The sequence below is a fragment of the Gobio gobio genome (assembly GCF_949357685.1).
Source record: "Gobio gobio genome assembly, chromosome: 19".
Taxonomy (NCBI): domain Eukaryota; kingdom Metazoa; phylum Chordata; class Actinopteri; order Cypriniformes; family Gobionidae; genus Gobio; species Gobio gobio.
The window spans coordinates 44690029-44715790 of record NC_137112.1 but is presented as its reverse complement, the minus strand read 5'-3'; the positions used below and the strand labels follow the sequence as shown (position 1 = coordinate 44715790).

The 25762-nt window shown below is 37.4% G+C and overlaps 1 protein-coding gene across 1 annotated transcript; it reads right to left on the bottom strand.

Moving 5' to 3' along the window:
* Positions 1–2557: 2557 nt before the first annotated feature.
* mfsd4aa (major facilitator superfamily domain containing 4Aa) lies at positions 2558–25762 on the bottom strand. Its single transcript, XM_079843803.1, has 10 exons — positions 25400–25762; positions 20518–20716; positions 15237–15473; positions 12034–12199; positions 11725–11840; positions 8579–8752; positions 7073–7220; positions 4874–4944; positions 4637–4757; positions 2558–2949 (listed from the first exon to the last, which is right to left on the bottom strand). Exons 1-10 carry the CDS (start codon positions 25633–25635, stop codon positions 2873–2875), a joined length of 1545 nt encoding a protein of 514 aa, XP_079699929.1. The 5' UTR covers positions 25636–25762; the 3' UTR covers positions 2558–2872.

The following is a 25762-nucleotide window of genomic DNA, read 5'->3' as shown; positions in this document are numbered from 1 at the left end:
CCTGCGTAAACCAGAAAAAACAAATAAAAAAGTACCCAGGCCAAGAGAAATACGCTGACACATCAACCTCTCACAATCAGGTTCGCCCACCTGAACGCCGAGGTCACTGGCTTTAGAGGGACCGTCAGACCTGAAGCCGCGCAACACAATACAAGGAAACTTTTCCAGGAAGACAGTAGGATGCCCTTTTGACCATAAGCTCTTCACCACAAACGTGCTATGAGCACATCGGCTTTGGCAGAGAAGAAATTGGCAACGGATCTGTAAAATAGTAGGATTTGATTGAGGTTATGAAAAACAGTTGCTTTAAAGCTGCACTATGTAACATTTTTGCAGTAAATTATCCAAAAACCACTAGGCCAGTGTTATATATTTTGTTCAGTTGAGTGCTTACAATATCACAAATGTTCCCAACTATTTGTAAATCGAGAGAAAGTTGCTATTTTACCCGAGGAACCGGGATGTGTGAGGGAGTCGCCTGTCGATGACATCTTATCTGCGCTACCCTCGGTTTCCACTTTACTCTTACTGCAGTGTCATAGCAGCCGCAGAGAGAACGCACATAGTAGCGTCAACTTCATTTTCAACACACTCAGATGTGTCTAATATGATAAACAGAGCTGCGTTACCTCATACTCATGACCGGAAAAGCGGAAATGGTCATTTTTTATGCGTCATAATAAAATTATTTTATACCATAATAAAGGTCCCGCTGCTCGCGAGGCTTGTGTTGCGCTCTTCTTATTAACAATCACTCCTGCTTCTACTTCATACTACAGTAATGTTAATAATCACATCCATGAACATGATTTCTGCCCGATTCTTTTCCACCGGCTGTGAGGTGAAGACCACACGTCCCAAGATTCTGCGCTCAAACTTGCCATCATTAAACTACACCTTTGTTTTGAATAGGCGACCTCTAGCGCAGTGTTTCCCAACCAGGGTGCCGTCTGACGAGAGCAGGGGTGCTGTGTAAAAGTCCTTCAAATAATTTTTTTGTTAGTTTTTTTTTGTTTCTATAATTCTCTCTTTGTAAACTTTGTTCAATGCATGCGAGTGCTGCCGGATGTTCAAATATGACCAGTCATTTTCGCCGTCACCACCCGGGTGTAGTGCCAGAAGACGTGAATGAGAAGTCACACGCGCTGTGAGAAAATGTGTCTCCGTGCTCTCATCCGAGAGCGCGCACACGTCTCACAGCGCGCAAATATTGAGTTCTCTTTCAAGTCTTGCTCTTGAACGGACAAACTCACACAAAAAGTATGTCAACATGTCCATCTTGATGAGTATTCTAGCAGACATAGTCTGTATATGCCTTAAGTAAACTTTATACAGTCGAGAAAGACGACGCATATCCGTGCATTAGGTCTTAAAGGGGCAGTAGCCTTTACTGCTGTCTGTTAAAGGGGTGGTTGCATGCGATTTCACTTTTTTAACTTTAGTTAGTGTGTAATGTTGCTGCTTGAGCATACACAGTATCTGCAAAGTTACAGCGCTGAAAGTTCAATGCAAACGGAGATATTGTCTTTTAAAGTTATGGCAGTTTATTGCCTACAAAAACGTCCGGTTTGGACTACAACAAGCTTCTTCCCGGGTTGGTGACATCATTAACCCTTGCTATTAACATAAACACTGCCCCCGCGAACACGCAACAAGTGGGCGAGGCCACGTCGCAGTCATTACGAAAGAGAGAGAGCTGTTGCACAACTACAAACTACATATGGCCATCTAACCAATCTAAGACCTTTGTGTTTTTCGGAGGGATGGGCTTCACAGAAGCAGGAAGCAAACGAGCCGTTCAAAGGACAGTGGAGACAGCGGTGTGGAATAAAGGTAAAATATAAGAAAAATATGGCGTATTAAGTATTAAGACATGTTATACTGCGCCCCATAAACACAACCAAGCCTAGAAAAAAACCACGGAACCACCCCTTTAAATGTCAAACAACAAAAGACAAGGACATCACTCACTGCTCTTGATTGAATAGCTTTTGTAAGTTTTAATAGGATTAATCTTTAATTTATACACTCAAATATGCAATGTTATTTTACATTTGATCAATTTCTGTACCTGAAAACTAATGTTAGACGTACCTGAAAAACATAATTTGCTCAATAGTATTTATTTGTGCTGCTGCTTGTATTTAAATTATTTGTTCTTATTATTTTCTTTATTTTTATTTGACAGTAGTCCTTTTTTCCCTTAACATAGCAAATACTGAACCGTACCAAAACCGAAAACCTAAACCCGTAATACAAACCGAACCATGAGCAATCTGTACCGTTATACCCCTAGCGTAACGTATGCGAGGGGGTGCCACAAAATGGAGAACATTTTCAGAGGGTGCCATGACTGAAAAAACGGTTGGAAAACACTGCTCTAGCGGACGGAGAAGTTACATAGTGCAGCTTTAAAAGAAAACGTTGTATGTAATTTTACTGTATTTTTATATTGTTACTTTGACCCAATAAGAACCCATCTTCTTCAATCAGCAGTTACATTCAATTGCTGATTGGTCGGTGTGTTTCTGACAATAAACACAAAACCACTTCTTGTTAGAAAAGTTACTGTATTGCACATATCAAATGACACTGCTGCCATCAAGCACGATTAGATTAGGACATTCATCACAAATATTTCAATACAAAAATAAACCTTTAGTTCAAGATCTTTTAACACTCTATATTGTTGTTTTTTTTTAGCTGTGGAATCAATTATTTGCATGATTGTTGCATATGTTTGGTCCCGTCCCATTAGCGATGGGAATGTCCCTGAGTCAACGACACCATTGTCCCTTTACTCCCGGCATTATTTCATCCAGCCTCTCCGTTGTTTTGGATCGATTGATGCTTTCTGCTCTGACATGTCCCATCAGTTCAGCACAGCATCAGAACAGGTCTTGATCCCATTTTGCTCATGTCTTTCCATATAGTTGTTATTGGGTAAAGCTGTGCAAAAAAAAAAAAAACACGTTAGAAAGTGACCTCTGCATCTTGCAAATTAATGGTGAGAACGTGTTACCTGATAAAACAAACCAGGGATGGGCAACTTTGGTCCTGAAGGGCCTGCAGAGTTTTCTAGTTCACTGGTTCAGGTGTGTTTGATTTGGGTTGGAGCTAAACTCTGCAGGACAGTGGCCGTTCAGGACCGAAGTTGCACATCCCTGAGGCAAACCGTATTGGTTTTAGCTAACAAGACAAGATTTTTATTCAACTGGCAGAGCATGGCACATCAACGGCTTCGATTCCCAGTGAACACACTGTAAAGCTGCGTTTCCACCGCAGGAACTAGGAACTTTGGGGTGGTACTCAGTGTGTTTTTACCACTGGGACCAGGGTCTAAATCAGGGGTCTCAAACTCAATTTACCTGGGGGCCGGTGGAGGTAGACTCTGGGTCAGGCTGGGCCGCATCAAGTATTCCACAAAAATCTTCTCAATCTTTATTATTAACAGTTCTTCAACATGAATGTTTCTTCTAAACATGAACTGTTCCTCTGAATTTGAACTTTCCTTCTGAACATGAATGGTTCTTCATGAAGGCTTCTCTTGCCTACTCTATTTTCTTTTAAATATAGCCTATAGAAATTAAATCATTATGTAATAATGAATGATTTTAATTTTATTTAAAATAATAGACTAATTCAAAGCAAGGCCGTACCCAGGTCAAACAGAACAGTGAACGAAATTCTAGGTCTAATAATTCTAGTTGGGAAATAATCTATTTTGGACTATTTACACACAATATTTGCATTAATTTGCGTCAAATATATTATTAGTCCCGAGATTCTTCACATGAGTGATTAAATACATAGATTCGCTACAGATATTTAAGTTCCCAGGTGGTTTAGTGGTAGAATTTTAGTAAACCGTCTCAAAGGTTAAGGGTTCTAATCCGCTCTCATATAGTTTTTTTTCTTCATTAAAATCAAAGATGTTCATCAATGATTGTATATTAAGAGCATGGACATGTTGCATTTGTGTGTGTGCATTTTGTTTTTTGATTTCACCGGAAAGAATATAGTCTCTCCGCAACGGCATGAAGCGATAGATTGATGCGCTCGTCTGTGTGTGTGTGTGTGTGAAGATTGTGCACGAACCCCGCCTACTTTGATTTGATTGGCCATCTGAGCGCTGTTAGACCACATTGGTTTCGACTGTCGGATCAGCCTCAAATTCTGTTCCTGTCAATCACGGGGTGTCAACCAATTATACTGCACGAGGGAGGGCCTAGCCAACTCTCTCTCTCTCACACACACACACACACACACACACACACACACACACGAAGTGAGGCGGCAAGCACGGCACACGCAACGACTCAGCAAAAAAGTGCTTTTCAGAACAACGCGAGGGCCGCACTAACACTTAACTTTGATGTCAAGTAGAGTTTGAGACCCCTGGTCTAAATGAAGTTCCAGGTAAAAACGTTCCCCTCAAAAGCCTGGTTTCCTCCGAAATTACCTGGAACAATTTGTCCCAGGAACTTTTTTTCCCCTAGAACTGTTGCGGCCTGCGTTTTCATCGCGGTCTAAAGTGTTTTGGATGTTTTTGATTTCATGCCGACTTTAATGCAGGCTAATTGTCAGGTTTGAGTTTGGTTATGAGCGACAATGTGCATTCAGAGAGTCAACGCACCTTCCGTGAAGTTTTTGTGATTTTGCTTGACGAAGTACAGCAAAATGAAGAATACGAATCCCAGGCAGCCGAAGATCATTCCGCACAACAGGAAGCTGAAGCTACCTTGATTGTGCATCACCTGAGGTGGGCAAAGAGACTCAAATCAATACAATTACAAACATTTCTACTTTGAATTGGTAAAGCATCATGGCATGACATGGGTTCAATTCCCAATGCGATGCAAGTCAGACCTACCGAACCCACGATCACCTGGAGTAACATCTCCCCCATCCCTGCACTGGTCACCAGGACCGTAGTGGCACAACCTGAAGATGAAACCAAACAATCAGCTCAGATTTTCAGCTGCGGCCATCTTGCCAACTGCCTGGCAATATGTATTAAAAATACTCCAATGCTTAAAGACAGAAAACACAAACTCTTTGTCAAGATTATGCAGCAGAAACATTTAAATTGCCAATAAAATCTGATGACAATTGTACGAAAACTTCAGCTAAAATAACGTTAAACTTGGACGATTTGGGGGAAAGTGCAAATGCAATTATTCGGATAGAAATTGATTGATATTAAATGCGATTTTAAAAAAGTCTGTAGGTATGCACAATTTGGCTGAGGATTTTGGGATTATATTAAAATGACTACGGTAATAATTAGGGCTGGATATTGACACAAATTTCACAATTCGATTCAAAAGCTTGCAATTCGATTCGATATTGATTATTTTGGATATATATCACAATACATGGCAACTTTTCTCAAGGGAAACAAATCTTTGAACTAATGCTTGTAAACTATGGGAGTCAGTTGATACTACATTAGCCTACTATAATATTGAAGGTAAAAATGTACTGATTTGTATACAAACACTTAAATTACACTCAATGTTTTTTTTTAAAATAATAATAAAGTTATAATAATAACTTTAAAATTACATTATTATATTTCTACTGCAATATTTTTTTTGAAATAAACATTTAAATGGTGGCTGTCATAAAAACTTGCCATATTTATTCATACAAGAATTATAATGAATAGTAATGTGGTGCATATATTTAGTAAAATGCTCCACTAGAGTTAATTTTTCTAGTTGACGAACGAGTTTATGAACACTGGATTTGGGTTTTCTGAGGTAAATGTGACGCTACATGACATTGTTTACAAGCCGTTTTATTGACTGACGCCTTTCCACGGTTGAAACACTGATCGTGTGATTCCATGTGACATGATAGGGATCTCGGTAAGATGTACTCTTCTTTTAACACACTTTCAGATATATATATACACATTCATGTATGAATTTAAGAAATATTTGCATGTACATACTGTATATATACTTTATCTTGTATATAAATATAACAATTTTTTTTATAAAAATATAACAATTTTCTTAAAAATATGCATGCATGTGTGTGTATTTATATACACATAATAATTATACACAGTACACAAATATATATTATGTAAATACAAACTTATATTTTGGATGCGATTAATCATGATTAATTTTTCCCCAGCACTAATATATATATATATAAAAAAAACAACACAAACTTTTGTTAGATACGATTAATCGATTTGACAGCACTAAAACTAAAACATATATTTTAATATTTCACTGTAAAATAAAATCTGTGTATTTAAGAAAAGTAATAAATGATAACTGTATTTTACAGTACAACTGTACATTTACAATACTAATATTTATAGCTTCTCTTTTGCTGACAAGTGCTATTAATTACTAGTTTTGGAAAATAGTCGCCACATGTTGCGCTCCCAAATAATTAAATGTAATTTGATTATTGCAATATTAATCTTTTGGCTTCATTTCTTTTAATCATGAAGCCCTAGGTAAACTCACACTGCATTTTTAAGGCAGGTCCGTTTAACACACTCATGATGTCTCTATCAAAATAGCTGATTGGCTCTTTTAGCTCAAAGCAGTGACGAGGTTTCTCCCATTTATTTTCTTCAAATGGTCCATCTCGTTTTTGCATTCACACGCATTTCAACATCTGCTAGAGCATCGACCAGTCAGTTCATTTTAGGTCCAGATCCGCAGGATGTTTTTAATGATGATACTTTTAATCGCTCTATCCTAACCAACCCCCAAAGTTGCGGCGTACAGAGGGAGGGCGCTCGCTAATTAGCCATTTATTTCAAAATAATTCCTCCCAGAGGCTTTGACCGCTGGGCTTAAAAAGGATCGTGTCCGCCGTAAGACACAAGACCTGTCAGGCCGAACCTTCCCACAAAGCCAAAGGCCAACAGCAGAAAGAATTAAACAGGGCGGCTCCTGTTGCCTTGGTCTCAGCGGTAAACCTTGAGTAAATACTGAACTGCAAAACCACCAATGGCTACTGTCAAATCAATGAAAGTCATTGACAAAAAGGCGATTTAACATTGCCGGAGACAGCGGCGGTCCATCTGTCGCAGTACCTTTGTACTCCAGGATGTCTTCGGTGAGCGCTAGCATGCAGGGGAAAATACTGCTTATAAATAGGCCGAGACAGCAGGTGCCGATGAAGAGGAACACACTACTGTTGTAGAAGATCAGCAGCAGAAGTAGTGTGACTATCACACCCACCTACGACAGAACAGAAGGGAGAGGATTTGCATTTAGACACGCACCAGCAATGAAGCCTTTGTTATTTGAGGTGAACACCCCTGCTTTATCTGACGAGGAACGGAAATTAAGTGGCCCGCAGTCATAAACTTTTACCGCAAATAAAAGCGTGGAATGACAAAGGAGCCTCAGACGCTCCAGATAAACAAATGTCCCAACTGGCAAATGGACAGGGCAGAGCAGGATGCAGAATAAGGATGTTTGTTCCTGTCCACGCTTTCCCTTGGTGCATTGTGGGTGACACACCTTTTTTTGATAGTGTAAACCACTTTTATAGTCCATTGTATTTAACAGGAGTTTGTGAAGTGACTAAGGAGAGAATGTAATGGACTGATAAATGATGCTTCGCTAAGCTCCGCCTCCCTTGGTTACTGTTGACAAGTTTCACAGATCATCCCATAAGAATGAACTGGAAAGTCCCATCACATTTCTACACCGCTTTCACTATAATACTCTGTACTGACGATCGAAACTGCAAACATAACTAACATATTACATTAAAATTTAATATTTGAATCATTTACTAAGAGCCTATTAGTTTATTTCTGTTCATTTTCACAATTTCATTTTCACTTTCGGTCAAAAGTTTTGCTCAATTTATTTGATCTAAAATACAGTAAAAACAATAATATTGTGAAATATTATTTTAAAAATGCTATTTGAATATATTGTAAAATGTAATTTATTCCTGTGATGTCATAACCCCGGTCTTCAATATCACATGATCCTACAGAAATCATTCTAATCTGCTGATTTGCTGCTCAAGAAACATTTATTATTATTAATACAGAGGTTGAAAACAATATATTTTGTTTGTAGATACCGTATAACACTACTATAAGTTTTGAGTGAATAAAATTCAAATGAATTAATACTTTTATTCAGCAAGGATGCATTACATTGATTAAAAGTGATAGTAAAGACATAATAATAAATTATTAATAATAATAAATGTTTCTTGAGCAGAAAATCATATTAGAAGGATTTCTGAAGGGTCGTGTGACACTGAAGACTGGAGTAATGATGCTGAAAATTCAGCTTTGATCACAGGAATAAACTACATTTTAAAAACATATTCAACAGAAAAGAGTTCTTTTAAATTGTAATATTTCAAAATATTACAGATTTAAAAAAATGCAGTTTTGGTGTGCATTTGGTCCAAATTACACTTCTTTTAAAACTATAAAAAAAAAATATATATATATATATATATAACTGACCCCAAACGCTAGCGTATATGCCTTGTGTTACAATTATAAGTGATTCAGCAACAACGTTTTCCATATTTTATAAAATAATTTCCATGAAACGGTACACACCTGACTGACGAGGAGCAATCGGATGGGTTTAAAGTGGTAGGACAGAGGTATGGCGGACAGGCGGCCGGCGGTAATAGCCGCCCAGAAGACGCAGGTCAAGTAGCCGGCGGTCTTGTGAGGTAGATTCATAGGGGGCGCCACTGCGTAGGTGTACACAAAGCCTGTGTATGAGCCCTGAGGAGCGTGAGATTAAAAGAATACATGACTTCAAGTTAGGGCTGCTCGATTATGGAAAAAATCATAATCACGATTATTTTGGTCAATATTGAAATCACGATTATGTAACACGATTATTTCACATGACTTTGGGAATGTGTTGTATTTATTAAAAATACACCTTTCAACAATTCAATTGAAATTGTAACATTTGTTGTACTTTTTGAATTATTAAAATAAATAATATAATATAACATATATTCAAATCAAAGTATAAAAGTATTCACGTAAAAATGATAATCACAAATAAATAAGATCAACAATATGGTTCGGCTAGATATGCTTTTCAGGTACGTCTAACATTAGTTTTCAGGTACAGAAATGTCTCAAATGTAAAATAACATTGCATATTTGAGTTTATAAATTAAAGATGAATCCTATTAAACTTACAAAAGCTATTCAATCCGGATCGGATATGCGTCGTCTTTCTCGACTGTATAAAGTTCACTTAAGGCATATACAGACTATGTCTGCTAGGATACTCATCAAGATGGACATGTTGACATACGTTTTGTGTGAGTTTGTCCGTTCAAGAGCAAGACTTGAAAGAGAACTCAATATTTGCGCGCTGTGAGACGTGTGCGCGCTCTCGGATGAGCGCACAGAGATACATTTCCTCACAGCGCGCGCGGCTTCTCATTCGCGTCTTCTGGCACTAAACCCGGGTGATGACGGTGAAAACGACTGGTCATATTCAAACATATGGCAGCACTCGCATGCATTGAACAAAGTTTACAAAGAGAGAATTATTTGAAAAATATGAAGGAAAAAAAGGACGTTTACACGGCTCCCCTGCTCTCGTCAGTTTTTGTTTCTTTATTAGATTGTCATAGGTCACTCTGTTTCATTTTCAAGTGGTTAAACAAATTCGTGATGTTCCCTTGCGTTGCAGCCACTACCATGTAGCAAATCTTGCACGTAGCATGTTTCTGCTCGTCGTCTGATTCCTCGAAGCCAAACTGTTCCCAGACAACGGAGTTGGTTTTGTCTTTTTTGCTCACCAAACGCTGCTGTAACTGCCCTCCTCTGCCATCTTTACTCGCGCCGAGTTTTTAAATTCCAGCGGATGATATGCAAACGAGACTCACGACCTGAGAAAGTTTGTGGCTTCGGGTGGGGCGGATGAACGCATGCGCGTTTCATTCAGAACGCAAGGCAAAATAATCGTTTTTTCTCGATTGTACTATTTTGGTGATCGTTGGGAGGCAAAATCGAAATCGAAATCGAAATTCGATTAATTGCACAGCCCTACTTCAAGTACAATTATAAACAAACACTTTTGTTTTTGCCCCCATTTTTCATGAGCTGAACACAAAGATCTAATGGTGCGTTCACACCAGACTCAGACTTCATGCTAAGTCAATGCAAAGATGAGAATAGACATTCTGTGGCACATTTCGGGCGTTTGATGCGCAAATTGAAAAATCTGAACTTTGGCGGATATTCGTGCCACGTTAACCAATCAGGAGCTTGCTTTAGTAGTGACAACAATAAGGACAAAATCATATATGGATACCCGGAGCTGTACTATACATCTTTGTGGAAATAATGAACTTTGGTGATTGTGAATAACTATAGTGTTCCGTGAGTATAACTCTACCACTAACGTGTGATGTGAATGTATGTCGCGTTGTTCAGTATATTGGGATGGAGGCAAATTATAGAATTTGTAGAAAAATAATTAATTAAATGCAAAACCGAAAAAAACTATTCACAAGCGCGTATGGAACCGTGAATGCCGTACGGTTCAATATTATATTGAGAATTGTGGCATATATATATGTAGATATATATACACACACACACACACAAATTTGAGACTACAAGCTAGCTAAAGACGGCAAATTGAGCTTATTCGCCGTATTTTAAAACAATCCATGTCAGCCATTTCGCAACGAGACTGGAGCTGCCTGGCAGAAGCCCCTTCCATGAAGCGAATTTGCGCCTGTTGTGACGTGAATGTCGCGCGTGAATGAAGCAAGTAATCTCAAAATGTTCAAGCGTCCAACTACGCGTGAATAGCACAATTTATTTGCATCTGGTGTGAACGCACAGTAAGACTTTTTCTATGTACACAAAAGGCCTATTTCTCTCAAATAGTTCACAAATCTGTCTAAATCTGTGTTAGTGAGCACTTCTCCTTTGCCGAGATAATCCATCAACCTCACAGGTGTGGCATATCAAGATGCTGATTAGACAGCATGATTATTGCACAGGTGTGCCTTAGGCTAGGCACAATAAAAGGCCACTCTAAAATGTGCAGTTTTACTGTACTGGGGGGGTCCGAAAACCAGTCAATATCTGGTGCGACCACCATTTGCCTCGCGCAGTGCAACACATCTCCTTCGCATAGAGTTGATCAGGTTGTTGATTGTGGCCTGTGGAGCTCCACTCCTCTTCAATGGCTGTGCGAAGCTGCTGGATATTGGCAGGAACTGGAACACGCTGTCGGTTACGCCGATCCAGAGCATCCCAAAACATGCTCAATAGGTGATATGTCCGGTGAGTAAGCTGGCCATGCAAGAACTGGGATGTTTTCAGCTTCCAGGAATTGTATACAGATGCTTGCAACAGGGGACCGTGCATTATCATTCTGCAACATGAGGTGATGGTCGTGGATGAATGGACCTCAGGATCTCGTCACGGTATCTCTGTGCATTCAAAATGCCATCAATAAAATGCACCCGTGTTCTTTTTCCATAGCATGCGCCTGCCCATACCATAACCCCATGGGCCACTAGTGCTCACGAACACCGGTTTAGACAGATTTGTGTACAATATTTGAGAGAAATGGGCCTTTTGTGTACATAGAAAAAGTCTTAGATCTTTGAGTTCAGCTCATGAAAAATGGGGGAAAAACAAAAGTGTAATTAAGCAAATACTCTTAAATTACAGAGCTGAAGCGGCTGTGAAGTGCTAATCCTGCTTACCACTATACCGTCAAAACAGAAGAGCACCAGACCCCCGAGGATATGGATCCCAAAGAAAGACAGCGGAAAGCCGTACGTGTTGCCAAGGAGACAGCAGCTGAACACGTCTGTATGGCCTGGAGAGACAGAAGAGCTTGAATGATTACAACAGCATCCTTTCTGGCTGTTATGCACGTCTAACGGCATGTTTGGCTGTCTCTCTTTCTGACTCGCATGCACTTGCGTACATGGCGTTCATGTCTGACCCAACGTGGCAATTATTTCATCAACGTCAGTGGTGCAGAAGTGCTGGCGGGTTCACAGTCTTACTTCTGGAAGTCTCTTTCTGATGTCCAGCGTCTTCAGACAGACCCGTGGTTCCCCAGGTTTTCATCGCCAACACGTCTCCATTGAGTAAACGTCGACTGGGGTCTGATCCGCACGTGAACAGCCGCTCACGATACATCAGGACGAATATCGCGATGGGCACCGGAAGCTACACAAAGACAAGACAGAGTTTAAGGACACTGAATTAGGCATATCTGATTCGTTCTTTTGAACAGGTGTTCTTAAAACGATTCAGCTAAACCAATTTGCAAAGCATTCATAAAGCTCTATAATAAAGAAGACTATACATATCCTCAAACAGCAGTATTAACTAAAACATTGTAGTGTGAATGTATTTGGACGAATTTAAACTTCCGATGCTGTCAGATCAGAACAATTTGTTTTAAACTGTCCATTACAATGAATTAACAGTTCAGGAATTGTTTGCATCATCATTGATGCAGAAAATACAACCAAATATCATTCTTGTTGAAAACATACCATGATTATTTAACTGGCATTTGTGTTCTTGCATAACACATTTAAAATACATTTTATTTATTTTAATAAATAGAGATACTGCAATTTAAATGTTTGGGGTCTCTAAGATTTTTCAATGTTTCTGAAAAAATATAGTAAAACCAGTAAATATTGTGAAACGTTATTACAATTTAAAATGACTGTTTTCTATTTTAATACATTTTAAACTGTAATTTATTCCAGTATTTTCAGCATCATTACTCCAGTCTTCAGTGTCACATGATCCTTCAGAAATCATTCTGATATGATGATTTGCTGCTCAAGAAACATTTATGATTATTATCCATGTTGAAAACAGCTGTGCTGCTTAATATTTTTATGGAAACAGGAATTCCTTTTTTTTTTTTTTTTTACAAGATTCTTTGATGACAAAGTTCAAAATAACAGCATTTATTTGAAATTAAATACATTTTATAATGTTACAAAATATTTTTCTGTCATTTTGATCAATTTAATAAAAAAAATCCGACATTTTAATGGTAGTGTATCTAATGGAAGCTTGTTTCTGCCACTGAATAATGAAAAAATACATGAAAAAAAGTTACTCATTTACGACTTTAAAAACTTTAAAACAAGTCAGAATTATGTGATAAAAGTCGCAATTGAGTGTTATGAAGTCAGAATTAAAGCGATAGTTCACCCAAAAATGAAAGTTAGCCTATGATTTACTCACCCTCAAGTCATCCTAGGTGTATATGACATTCTTCTTTCAGACGAATACAATCAGAGTTATATTAAAAAAGTCCTGGCTCTTCAAAGCTTTATAATGGCAGTGACTTTAGGTCCATAACAGTGCATCTATCCATCATATAACTGCTCCACACGGCTCCGGGGGGTTAATAAAGGCCTTCTGAAGCGAAGTGGCGCATTTTTGTAAGAAAAATATCCATATTTAAAACTTTATAAAGTAAATTATTTATTATTTATTATTTTATATTCAGCGGTACACAGCTCGACTTGCGCTAAAAGTGTAACCCCCGGTGCGATGTACATAAGCATCGCACGCTTTGACGCCTCTTGTGGATAATGCTGGGCAACAAACTCAAGCCCCTCTTCTCTAATATCAAAATCCTCCGCCATTTATTTTTTTAAATTCTTGTTTTAGACTTTAATTAATGACCGGTGTTTTGTTTTTCTCCATCCTCTGTGCTTCTGCGTTCGTCAATACGCCTGCGTCAAGGGTTACTCTTTTAGCGCAACTCGACTCGCGTACCACTGACCTCCAGAAGTTAGTTATTTTAGTCTATAACGTGTTAAATATGGATATTTTTCTTACACAAACGCACCACTTCACTTCAGAAGGCCTTTATTAACCCCCCAGAGCCATGTGAAGCAGTTTTATGATGGACAGATGCACTTTTATGGACTTCAAAAATGACCCAACAATTCACTGCCATTATAAAGTTTGGTAGAGCCAGAACTTTTTTAATATAACTCTGATTGTATTCGTCTGAAAGAAGAATGTCATATACACCTAGGATGACTTGAGGGGGAGTAAATCATGGGATAATTTTCATTTTTGGGTGATCACTTTAAGTCAGATATAAACTTGCAATTCAGGTCAGTTTTTTTATTTCCCTCAGAACTGGACTTTGTGAGTTTATATCTCACAATGAGATAAAGTGTCACAATTACTTATACATTTTTTATTCAGTGGCAGAAACAAGCTTTCACAGTATAATGATCAAAAAGTAAATAAATAAAATGATATATATCATGCATATGTCACCGTCGGCCAGAGTGACAGCGGGTACGACAGAAAGACTGAGGCAGCATTGGTTTTCAGCGCCAAAAACACACAAAACGCATCTACAACTGGAAAGAGCTTTGAGATCGACTGTACAAACAGATTTGACAAGAAATCTGAGGTATATTTTTACAGACTGACGAAAGCACAGAAAAGAGAAGCAACTGGACTCAGCGAAACGTGGATTTGCAGTTATCATTTTGTCTCAATATGTTGAGTTTTGGGATAAAATCATACCCTTTATATTGTATTGACAACTCATCAATTAAATATTTACCATCTTATATTCTGCATAAGTGGATGTTTTTAAATAAACACTGACAAAAACGATACAAGTTTTGGGGCTGGACAATATGACGATATATAGAACATTGATATTAGTGATCACCCGGATTTAGACCGACCTATATTGTATTTATATAAAGCATTCACAGGTAGATTAGCTTTATGTATTTCCCGGCATTGAAATCAGGCTCATCTCAATGTCAGGAAACACGAATGTCTTTATTTAATTAATATCGAGTCCAACCTTTAGTTTAAACTGACATTCGTTTGTTTTACTCAGGTTTTCGCAGTTTCCCCTATTAACTCCCGTCATGCTGCAGCTCTTCTGCCACTCAGTCTGGCTGAGGGGGCGTGTCCCGGGGAAAAGTGATGTCAATGCATACCCTCTACACTATCACTATCTAGTTTAGTCATGTTTGATTGAATACAGTTGCCAAGGTGACAATCTTCACTTCTGTTATTCAAATACCCTCCCAGCTGGCTCTTCCTTTGACATTAGAGCTGACGAAGCATTTACTAACCGTACACGACTTCAATATCACGCTGCCATTAATACGATAATCCATTAGCTAGTGTTCTGATGCCACTCTTAAAATCCTGTGAATACAACCTCAAAACTCAAGACCGATCTTACATTGATGATAGCCATGATCCAGAAGGCGTAGGAGACGTTGGTCACCACCTCTCCCTCGGTGTGGAGGTGGACACTGGACTCGTTGTGCATATGTCTGCCTGTGAGCTTGTTCCTCAGATGCGTTAACGATGTTGCATTGGCGCTGCTGTTCCCGATCACACAGCTGGTCTCAGACAGGAAGGGGTCAGCGATGAGGGGACTCACTAACGCCCCGAGACCTACAAAGAAGTGGAGGGCCTGGAAGAGATCAGAGAGAGAAACCTGATGAGAAGGAGAACCTGAGATTCTCACAAAGCAAAAGTTTTTAAAGTAACTTTATAAAACACATTTCTAAAGTCTGATTGGACGTTTGTTTAAAGCTGTTGTACGATGCTCACTTTGTGTCATGCGTGATGAAATATTAATACGCCAAGATTCAATGATATAGTTATGCTAATTAACCTAATGAAAAATAATAAATTATATTATTTATTGAACGTTGATGTGTTATCCAGTTACTTTAGCATTATTTATACTCATTACATTTTCTTTTAATAATACTATTTAGGTTTGTTATTTTTTATTTCCGTTTTAGTTCATTTATTTCCAATGGCAACATTTCTTATTATCAATTAGATTTTTATCTGACATTTAATTTAGTTTTGTTTCTTTTATTTGTTTTGCTTATTTTAGCTTTATTTCAATTAACAAACATGTTTTTAATAGTTTTAGTTAACAATAATAACCCTGGTGTTTTTAATATTGATATGTTTATAGTTACAGCCTATAGTTATGCTAATGAAAAATAATAAATTATATTATTTATTGGACATTGATATGTTATCGATTGTTATTTTAGCATTATTTATATTCTATTAGTTTTTATTTATATTTTTAATTAGCTTCTTTTTTATTTTTTATGCCATACTTTTATTAAAAAAATTTAAAAAATGAAATAAATAAAAAATACATTAAACCTAAATGGTAATATTACAAGAAAATATATACATAATGTTTTTTTAATTATTTCCATTGGACACATTTCAAATTTTCATTTAGTTTTTCACTTAATATTTTATTTTATTATTATTTTATTTTATATTTTAGCTTTATTTCAATTATCAAAAATGTTTTCACTAATTTTAGTTAATAATAACCCTGGTGTTTTTTTTTATATTGATATGATTTTTTTTTTATTTAATTTTTGTTTACTTATTTCCATTGGCAACATTTCTAATTTTAATTTAGTATTTCACTTAATATTTTATTTTAATTATTTATTTATTTTATTTTATAGCTTTATTTAAATTATCAAAAACGTTTTCAGTCATTTTAGTTAATAATAACCCTGGTGTTTTTTTTTATATTGATATGTTTTAAACAGAATAAACCACTTAAGATACGCACTACAGTAATTTTACAACTACACTCTTAACCATGGTAAAATCAATAAGTCATGCCCTTTTGTTTCATATTATTTCAATATGACTGTAAACAGAATCAGTGTGTTAAAGGAGATTGATTATGTTTTATTACACTCAGTAAATCTGTAACTCATGCTGTAATAAGTTTATCTCATACATTTTTCCTATAATATGACTGTACAAACAGCATTCCAAGAGCGCTAATGTAACAATGTATTTAATTGGCAGGGCACAAATAAACAAGCTGTGTATGAAATATCAATACCAATAAAAATATATATTTATTCATAGAACTTTTGTGAGTGTGTAAGACTGGTGTGGCTTGCTTAAATATTTCTTTTTGTTAAGCATTTTTAACCCTTTGTATACTTAGGGTGTATTTCCCTTTTACTTGTAACAGAATGTTGTTTACAATTTTTAACATAACAGTGAAATATTTACGATGACAATGAAACTGGTTCTGTGAGTGCCTGACTGTATCCTATAGATCAAGGGATTTGCATATAGCTTTTCTTTTAAATATTTGTAGTTTGAATATTAATGCTGCCTTCACATGCTATCAGAATTATTGTAAATACGAGTTTTCTGGTAAAAAATTGGACATGAATGCCCTCTCAAGTCGTATTTAACACTGGGAAGCTTGGGGATGATTTCGATACCCAAGTTCCTGAGTTGGGCGTGCCATAAACTTTAATACAAATGGTGAAGGAGAGAACGATTGCTGCTATGACTGCTATTGTTTATTATTATTTTTTACATCACCTTGTATTGTCGTTAAAGTAGTGCATATTTACTTTTATGAATAACCATTTGAGGTGTATTGTATGTTTTATACACAGCAAAATATTTGACGGAAATACCAGAATCAGAAGTGGGAAATAGGACATTTTCCGATAGCGTGCCATAAAATGCATTTTGCATTCCGTATGTCTGAGAGATAAATGCCAATGATAGACTTGGTCTGCATTACTGGGAACGCCCACAAAAACATCATATTCGCCACATGCCGTGGGGGAAAACAAGCCATTAGAATGAATGCACACAGACCTTGTTAGACGCTTTATCTTTACTCTTTGTAATGATTATGATTTATTTGTGCTGGTTGCAGTCCCGAAAAGTTGCCATGTGGCGTTCTGCACCTCTAGTAAGTTGTCTGAAGTTTTAGAGTAAAGATAAAGCATCTAACAAGGTCTGCGTGCATTCATTCTATGGCCTGTTTTTCCCCACGGCATATGGCGAATATGTCGTTTTTGTGGGCGTTCCCAATAATGCAGACCAAGTCTATGAGAAAAACACATCAGCTCAAATTAACCTACAATTTAATCTACATATCAATCATCTCCTTAAATATAAATGCTTTAAAGGTCCCATGGCATGAAATTTTCATTTTATGAGGTATTTCAACATTAATATGAGTTCCCCTAGCCTGAATATTGTCCCCAAGTGGATAGAAATGTTGATCGGTGTAAAACCGAGTTCTGGCTGTCTCTCTCTGCCTTTGAGAAAATGACAGGCCAGACTAGCCAATCCTGAAGCCTCCTGGTTTGACGTCCAAGCAGGAACTGTTTCCTCCCTTTCCTCCGCCCAGAGAATCTGGCACGCCCATGCAAACACTCGAGATCATTAACGTTACTTGTGAACGAGTGAACTGGCAGTTTCTCAGTGTTTGGATGTACAAATGAAAACAGAAGTCTTTCTTCAGTTCCTTCTGATCTGTGATCATTGATTTCTGATGTGTAGCTAATTATTTATTATTCGTGCACACGCTGCGGCTTCTCTCTCTCCCGACAGAACGGTGTTTTCGTGTTTTCTATCTTGTGAGTCAGTGTTTTGTACGTCCTCGTCGCGTCTATCTGTTCTAAAATGTGCATACAGTCTTTTCTGTTTAACATCAGCAGTAACATCTTTAGAGATAAACCTCACACACGCCGAAGCTCGGCCTTCAACATCCCCGACCCCCAGTACTGCATCTGGCCCACAGCGGAGGCACCAAACGCGGCGTGAGATTAAGCAGAAGGGGGGTAAGCGTGAGGGTAACGTTATCTGGGCTAGGCTAGCCAGCTTTCCCCACAATAAACTGGATTACATTCGATTACTGCTGTTGTGTCTTTGTTTGCGCTGTGTAAGTTACTCAATGCGCATCACTGACGCTATTCATATGATTGGAACATATCTAGAAATAATGCTTTAATCAAACTTACTAACTCGTTCATCTCGCTGTAATGGTACATTGCATGTGTTACAAAGTTGGTAGAATAATGATGAAGAGGACTCGGTGTGACTGGGACTCGTGTTTATTCAGAACTCTCAGATACAAACACAATAAACTCGCGCTGACAGACAGCGCTCTCATAACTCATTAGTTACTATAAATAACTTTGTTAGCAATCGCTCCGTCTCCGTGATGTCCTGTTCGCGAACGAATCATTCTTTTGAATCGGTTCTTTTTAGTGAACCGAACCAGTTCACCAAATCGGACTGAATCGTTCTAAACGGTTCGCGTCTCGAGTCAGCGCTGATCCATAATTTACTAACTTTCTGACATGAGTGACAGCCCCTCTGACTAGAAATAAACTAATAACCTGAAGTATATTCTAGTAACTACAACAGTTCACCCTGAACTGAGACATGCTGAGAGAACTGATGTGAAGTGAACACAGGTCCATCTGTCTCTGGCAGACTCGTGCCTGCTCGTGCCTCGTTAAACCACGCCCCCTCCGCTCATTTAAAATGCAAAGATGTCAGCCAATCACAACAGTGGGCGTTTTTCCTGAAGTCTCACAGCAGACACGCCTCTTGAAGCAGGGCATTCAGCCACAGGGCAAACAGCAGTATAGAAAAAATGCCTTTTATTTCTAAATTATGACATTTTATGATGTAAAAATCATACTAACAATATAAGTACACCTCAGGAAACACTATAAAATAATAGAAAAATGCCATGCCATGGGACCTTTAAAATGCTAAATTTAACACCCACAATCATTCACTACAAAGTTTAATTTCTTAGGTGTGTCCCCCCCCCCAAAAAAAAATTATGTATAAACACAGTCAGTGATGAGTTGAAGTGTAAAATCTGTTGAAAGCCATCATGAATTGCCATATAATGAGATTTACTTAATGACTTAATGAGTAAGCACTGTATTCAGTGAGGAAAAACAGTGTAGTGTGCCACATTGCTCATGCAACTTTTCTCTGTGCCCTATATAATAAAAAACAACACTATAAAACGATATAATAATACCAACTATAAGTTTGGATATTTCAAATAAATGCTGTTCATGAGCAGCAAATCATCATATTATAATGATTTCTGAAGGATCATGTGACACTGAAGACTGGAGTAATGATGTTGAAAATTCAGCTTTGAATTACAGGAATAAATTACATTTTACATTTATATTATTATATTAAAAGTTTTTAATATTGTAATAATATTTTACAGTTTTACTGTAGTTTTGATCGAATAAACGCAGCCTTTGTGAGCATCAGAGACTTCTTTTAGAAATAGAAAAATATATGATATAAGACTCGAGTTACCATGTTTATTTAATTTGCTCAAATCCTGGCCTAATATGTAGTAATTTTTTTTTTTTTTTTTTTAAACAAACCAAGCTAAATTGTTTTCAGTGATCATCATGCGCTGATGATGCTCTGATGTCAGTAGCTCTGACATTTTCATAATAACACCCATTGTACTCCTTTTGTAAAAGTCAAACAGGTTTCAAGGGTGGGAAAAAACAACAGAATTTTCTGTTTAAAGCAAATGATCCGAATGCATTGCGTGCAAGGACTTCATTTAGACGTGTATGGAAATGAAATACCACAGCATTTCAGACAAGATACCATTTGACTGATATACACTATAATACACTAACCTGCAGAAAAACAGTGGAGTCTTTCTGGTAGATCTTGACCAGTTGTAGGTTGGATATGGTGTCAATGATGCCCATGGCAAGACCAGACACCGCCATGGCAAACGCCAACAGGAGCAGCTTATGGCATAGTGGGATGACGGCAAAAACCACGGAGATGATGAGGGTGGATAGAGCCAAAGCTGACAAAGAACTCACAAGCCTGAGACAAACAAATAGGACATTGTGTTTTAAAAATAAGGCTTTAAAAAAAATACATAAAAGTAATAGTAAAAACTTTTCATAGTGGAAAAAGTGACTGAGCACATTTAGTAGTTTATAAAGAAAAGTTTCAAACAGATCCCACCTGAAACAGCCTCAGGTGAGTCTTTTGAAAACAAGTTGTTCTGTCTGGCGTCTCTGACTTTATTTTCACCTTGGCCCAATTAAATTCTGTTTGCATGGCTTATCAAATGCGGCTTCAACTGATAGCAGATGGCTACGGGACACATTTACTTTCTTACCGTTCCAAAACTGACAATTCTGTCATTATTGACTCACCCTCATGTCGTTCCAAACCCGTAAGACTTTCGCTCATCTTCGGAACACAAATTAAAATATTTTGTATGAAATCTGAGAGTTTTCGGTCCCTCCATTGACAGCTCCGCAACTACCACTTGAAACATAAAGAGATCGTAAAACTAATCCATATGAATTGAGCGATTTAGTCCAAACCTCATTGGTTATGGAAGCTCAAACGTGATGCGTAACAAGAGAATGAACCTCATTGGTTCTTGCTGAAGCTCAAACGTGCTGCGTAACACGAGAATGAACCTCATTGGTTCTTGCAGAAACTCAAACGTAATGTGTAACACAAGAATGAACCTCATTGGTTCTTACGGAAGCTCAAACGTGATGAACCTCATTGGTTCTTACGGAAGCTCAAACATAATGTGTAACACGGGAATGAACCTCATTGGTCCTTACGGAAGCTCAAACGTAATGTGTAACACGGGAATGAACCTCATTGGTTCTTACGAAAGCTCAAACGTAATGTGTAACACGAGAATGAACCTCATTGGTTCTTACGGAAGCTCAAACGTGACGTGTAACACGAGAATGAACCTCATTGGTTCTTACGGAAGCTCAAACGTGACGTGTAACACGAGAATGAACCTCATTGGTTCTTACGGAAGCTCAAACGTAATGTGTAACACGAGAATGAACCTCATTGGTTCTTACGGAAGCTCAAACGTAATGTGTAACACGAGAATGAACCTCATTGGTTCTTACGGAAGCTCAAACATGACGTGTAACACGAGAATGAACCTCATTGGTTCTTACGGAAGCTCAAACGTGACGTGTAACACGAGAATGAACCTCATTGGTTCTTACGGAAGCTCAAACGTGATGTGTAACACGAGAATGAACCTCATTGGTTCTTACGGAAGCTCAAACGTGATGTGTAACACGAGAATGAACCTCATTGGTTCTTACGGAAGCTCAAACGTGACGTGTAACACGAGAATGAACCTCATTGGTTCTTACGGAAGCTCAAACGTAATGTGTAACACGAGAATGAACCTCATTGGTTCTTACGGAAGCTCAAACGTGATGAACCTCATTGGTTCTTACGGAAGCTCAAACATAATGTGTAACACGAGAATGAACCTCATTGGTTCTTACGGAAGCTCAAACGTGATGTGTAACACGAGAATTAACCTCATTGGTTCTTCCAGAAGCTCAAACGTGATGTGTAACACGAGAATGAACCTCATTGGTTCTTACAGAAGCTCAAACGTGATGTGTAACACGAGAATGAACCTCATTGGTTCTTCCAGAAGCTCCAACGTGATGTGTAACACGAGAATTAACCTCATTGGTTCTTACGGAAGCTCAAACGTGATGTGTAACACGAGAATGAACCTCATTGGTTCTTCCAGAAGCTCAAACGTGATGTGTAACACGAGAATTAACCTCATTGATTCTTACGGAAGCTCAAACGTGATGCGCAACACGAGAATGAACCTCATTGGTTCTTGCGGAAACTCAAACTTGATGCGTAACACGAGAATGAACCTCATTGGTTCTTACGGAAGCCCAAACGTGCTGCGTAACACGAGAATGAACCTCATTGGTTCTTACAGAAACTCAAACTTGATGCGTAACACGAGAATGAACCTCATTGGTTCTTGCATGTCAAGAGAATATGCTTAACCTTCTGCTTATCACAACTGATGTGTTGTTGAATGTTTAAATGTGAATAAAAGCCTAAATTCAATCTGTTCATCATATAAAGCGATCGAGTCTCTTCAGAAAATTTGGACTAAATCGCTCAATTCATATGGGTTAGTTTTACGATCTCTTTATGAACTGTTTGAAGTGGTAGTTGTGTAGCTGTCAATGGAGGGACAGAAAGCTCTCAGATTTCATCCAAAAGATCTTCATCTGTTTTCCGAAGATGAGCGATAGTCTTACGGATTTGGATCCACATGAGGACGAGTAATGACAGGATTTACATTTTTGAATGAACTATCCCTTTAAGTTTCATGCCACAAACTCATCACCATGAAGCAAAACAGGCAAAAGTAAATATGGATAATCTGTACATCTGTAATGAGGAAAACCAATAGAAAAGGTATTGCAACTACTGTAGTCTGACACGGAGCGCACAAGTTTCCAAATAAAAGCAATTAAAGCAGACCTGAGGGTCAAAACATGACTAAAGCAAGAGAAAGAGAGAACTAACTATTGCTACAGCCATGCTAGCTTCTATTTTCATGGCTTCACTTGTTTTTCAGCCAATACTACACATGGAGAATATCCGGTAAAGTAAGGTCTAAGATAATCTACAAAACAAACTGTACACAAGTATAAACAGCCGTGTAAACTATGCCAAGGAAATATTTTCTTATACATAAAAAATTCTTCCTTGAATGTGAAGTTAATTCACTTTAAATGAGTAAATGCTGTTTACCAAACCTTTCCTGCGAAAAGCATAGGCTACTTGGCATACTTTGCAAAAAATGAAAGTGCTTTTCTTTATCTGTCAGGTAAAACAACAGCAGGCCAGCGTGTGTTTTTATGGCCCGAGTCCCAGATAAGTGAGAAAGCACGACTTTAATGAGCACATGACCAGCAGACCAAGGCCATGGATAGGTCAGAACTGATCAGTCCCAAAGAAATCTGAATATTTAAAAAACAGAAATCATATTTAGATATGGGTAGGACACATTTAAAAATGCCTTCTCATGAGATAGGACGGAAAAACAAAAACAAAACATCTGACATTACAAGTTTAACGTGCTCATTCAAAAGTCAAGTTCAATCTGGGCCTGTCGCGATTACAGTCTATGGCAGGAACATGCCGGCCAAGTGAGTTCTTAGGTTTTTTGAACCCTAAAACAATGAATAGTAAGTTCTGTCATATTATTAAATTACTTTTACAGTTTTTTGCCATGGTATCGATTCAGTATCGGTATTGAGGTATTTTAGTCTGGTATCGTATCGTCATAATTTTGGTATCGTGACAACACTATTCTATATAAAAAGTATTTGCTGATATTCTCTTTTTTTTGTTATGTTGGTTTACAAATTTGAATCTTTTTACATTTTTAGTTTTACATTTTGTCAAGAGCTTGTTTACATTTATACTTTTTTATAGTACACTACTGAAGGCCAACGTTGCAAGTTAAATTAAATGTTTTTAAGTAAAATTGTGGAAAATTATTGCGATAAAAAATTAGTCGATAAATTAGTCGACAGATTAATCGATATAAAAATAGTCGTTAGTGGCAGCCCTAGTTCAATCAAAGAAGTCTATGCAAAGTAAAATATATATATATATATATATATATATATATCTACAATATTTACATTATCAACATTTATTTGAATGGTCTATATTAGATGCTGATTATATCAGAGCTTATTTCCTATGCAAGGTTATAAGAGTAAACCATTTTGATGGCTCATTTCAATTGATTTTGTGTAGGAATCCAGATTGCACAATGCAGTATGGTTTTATAATATCAGCCATCATACAGTGAATTATCTGCCATAATAAAAACAATTTTCAGTAAATGGCCACATTTTTCAATAAATAAATTATTTGAAAGCCCTCTTTTTCAGTTCCTCTTTATTTTGAGGAAGTAAGCTGGTAAATACTTTTCTTAAACCTGTAAAAACCACATTTGTAAATACAATATTATATAAAGGAAGTTGACATGGGTCCATTAAACTTTTTTTTATATTTAGTATATACACCGTTCTAAAGTTTTTGGCTGGGTGGTTAATAACACATTTGTCTGTGGTGTGACAAACTCAGAACATGTTTAATTTTGACTTTACAGGGACTTTAATGTTTTAGAAGAAGTCTCGTATGCTCACCAAGGCTGCATTTATTAGATTAAAAATACAAAAAAGCTTTCTATTTCAGATAAATAATGTTCTTTTGAACTTTCTAATCGAAGAATCATAAAAAGATAGTTTACACAACTGTTTTCAACACTGATAATAACCATAAATGTTTGTTGAGCAACCAATCATCATATCAGAATGATTTCTGAAGGATCATGTGAGCTGAAAATTCAGCTTCGCATCACATAAATAAATTACATTTTAAAATATATTCAAATAGAAAACAGTTATTTTACATTTTAATAATATTTCACAATATTACTGTTTTTTCAACACATTAAAAAATCTTACCTATCAAAAACTTTTGAACGGCAGTGTAGTTATGGTTAAAATGAGCGAGTGTTTATACCGGGAAGTGTATCTCTTTAGGGGTAACAATTTATTTTTTTCTGATTTAAACTTATTTTGAATTTTATAGGCTACGACATTGTATATTCCAATTTAATCTTATGACACAAAAGCTGCTGTATCCCTCCACAATACTTACGTTTTACTGAAGAACCCACCAATGGTGCTTCCAATAAAGAGGAAAAACTGTTGTGAGAAGAAGACCAGAGTGATCTCCTGTAGGGTGGACTGAGTCTGACATCTCAGGTCCAGGATGGTCGGACCCAGAAAAGCGACACAGAGTCCAAAACTGAAGAACACACTCCAGTATGTGAAAGTATGCTGCCAGTTACTGCGGAATAAAGCGCAGATCCGTTCATTAAGAAGACGTTTCATACTGGAGAAAGCTTCTGAGGTGTTTCTTCAGCATTTACACAGCGTAATTCAAGGTAGGCAGGAGAAAACTGGTCCAAACTGAGAGTCGCGTGTTAAGAGTGAACGCGGAGTGATGCTTGTACGATTC

Coding starts and splice junctions, on each gene's coding strand:
- mfsd4aa (XM_079843803.1), bottom strand. CDS start 25,635: ATGAAACGTCTTCTTAATGAACGGATCTGCGCTTTATTCCGCAGTAAC. Junction 20,717..25,399: donor GGTGGGTTCTTCAGTAAAAC/GTAAGTATTGTG, acceptor TGTTTGTCTCAG/GCTTGTGAGTTCTTTGTCAG. Junction 11,841..12,033: donor TCAGAAAGAGACTTCCAGAA/GTAAGACTGTGA, acceptor CTGTCTCTCCAG/GCCATACAGACGTGTTCAGC.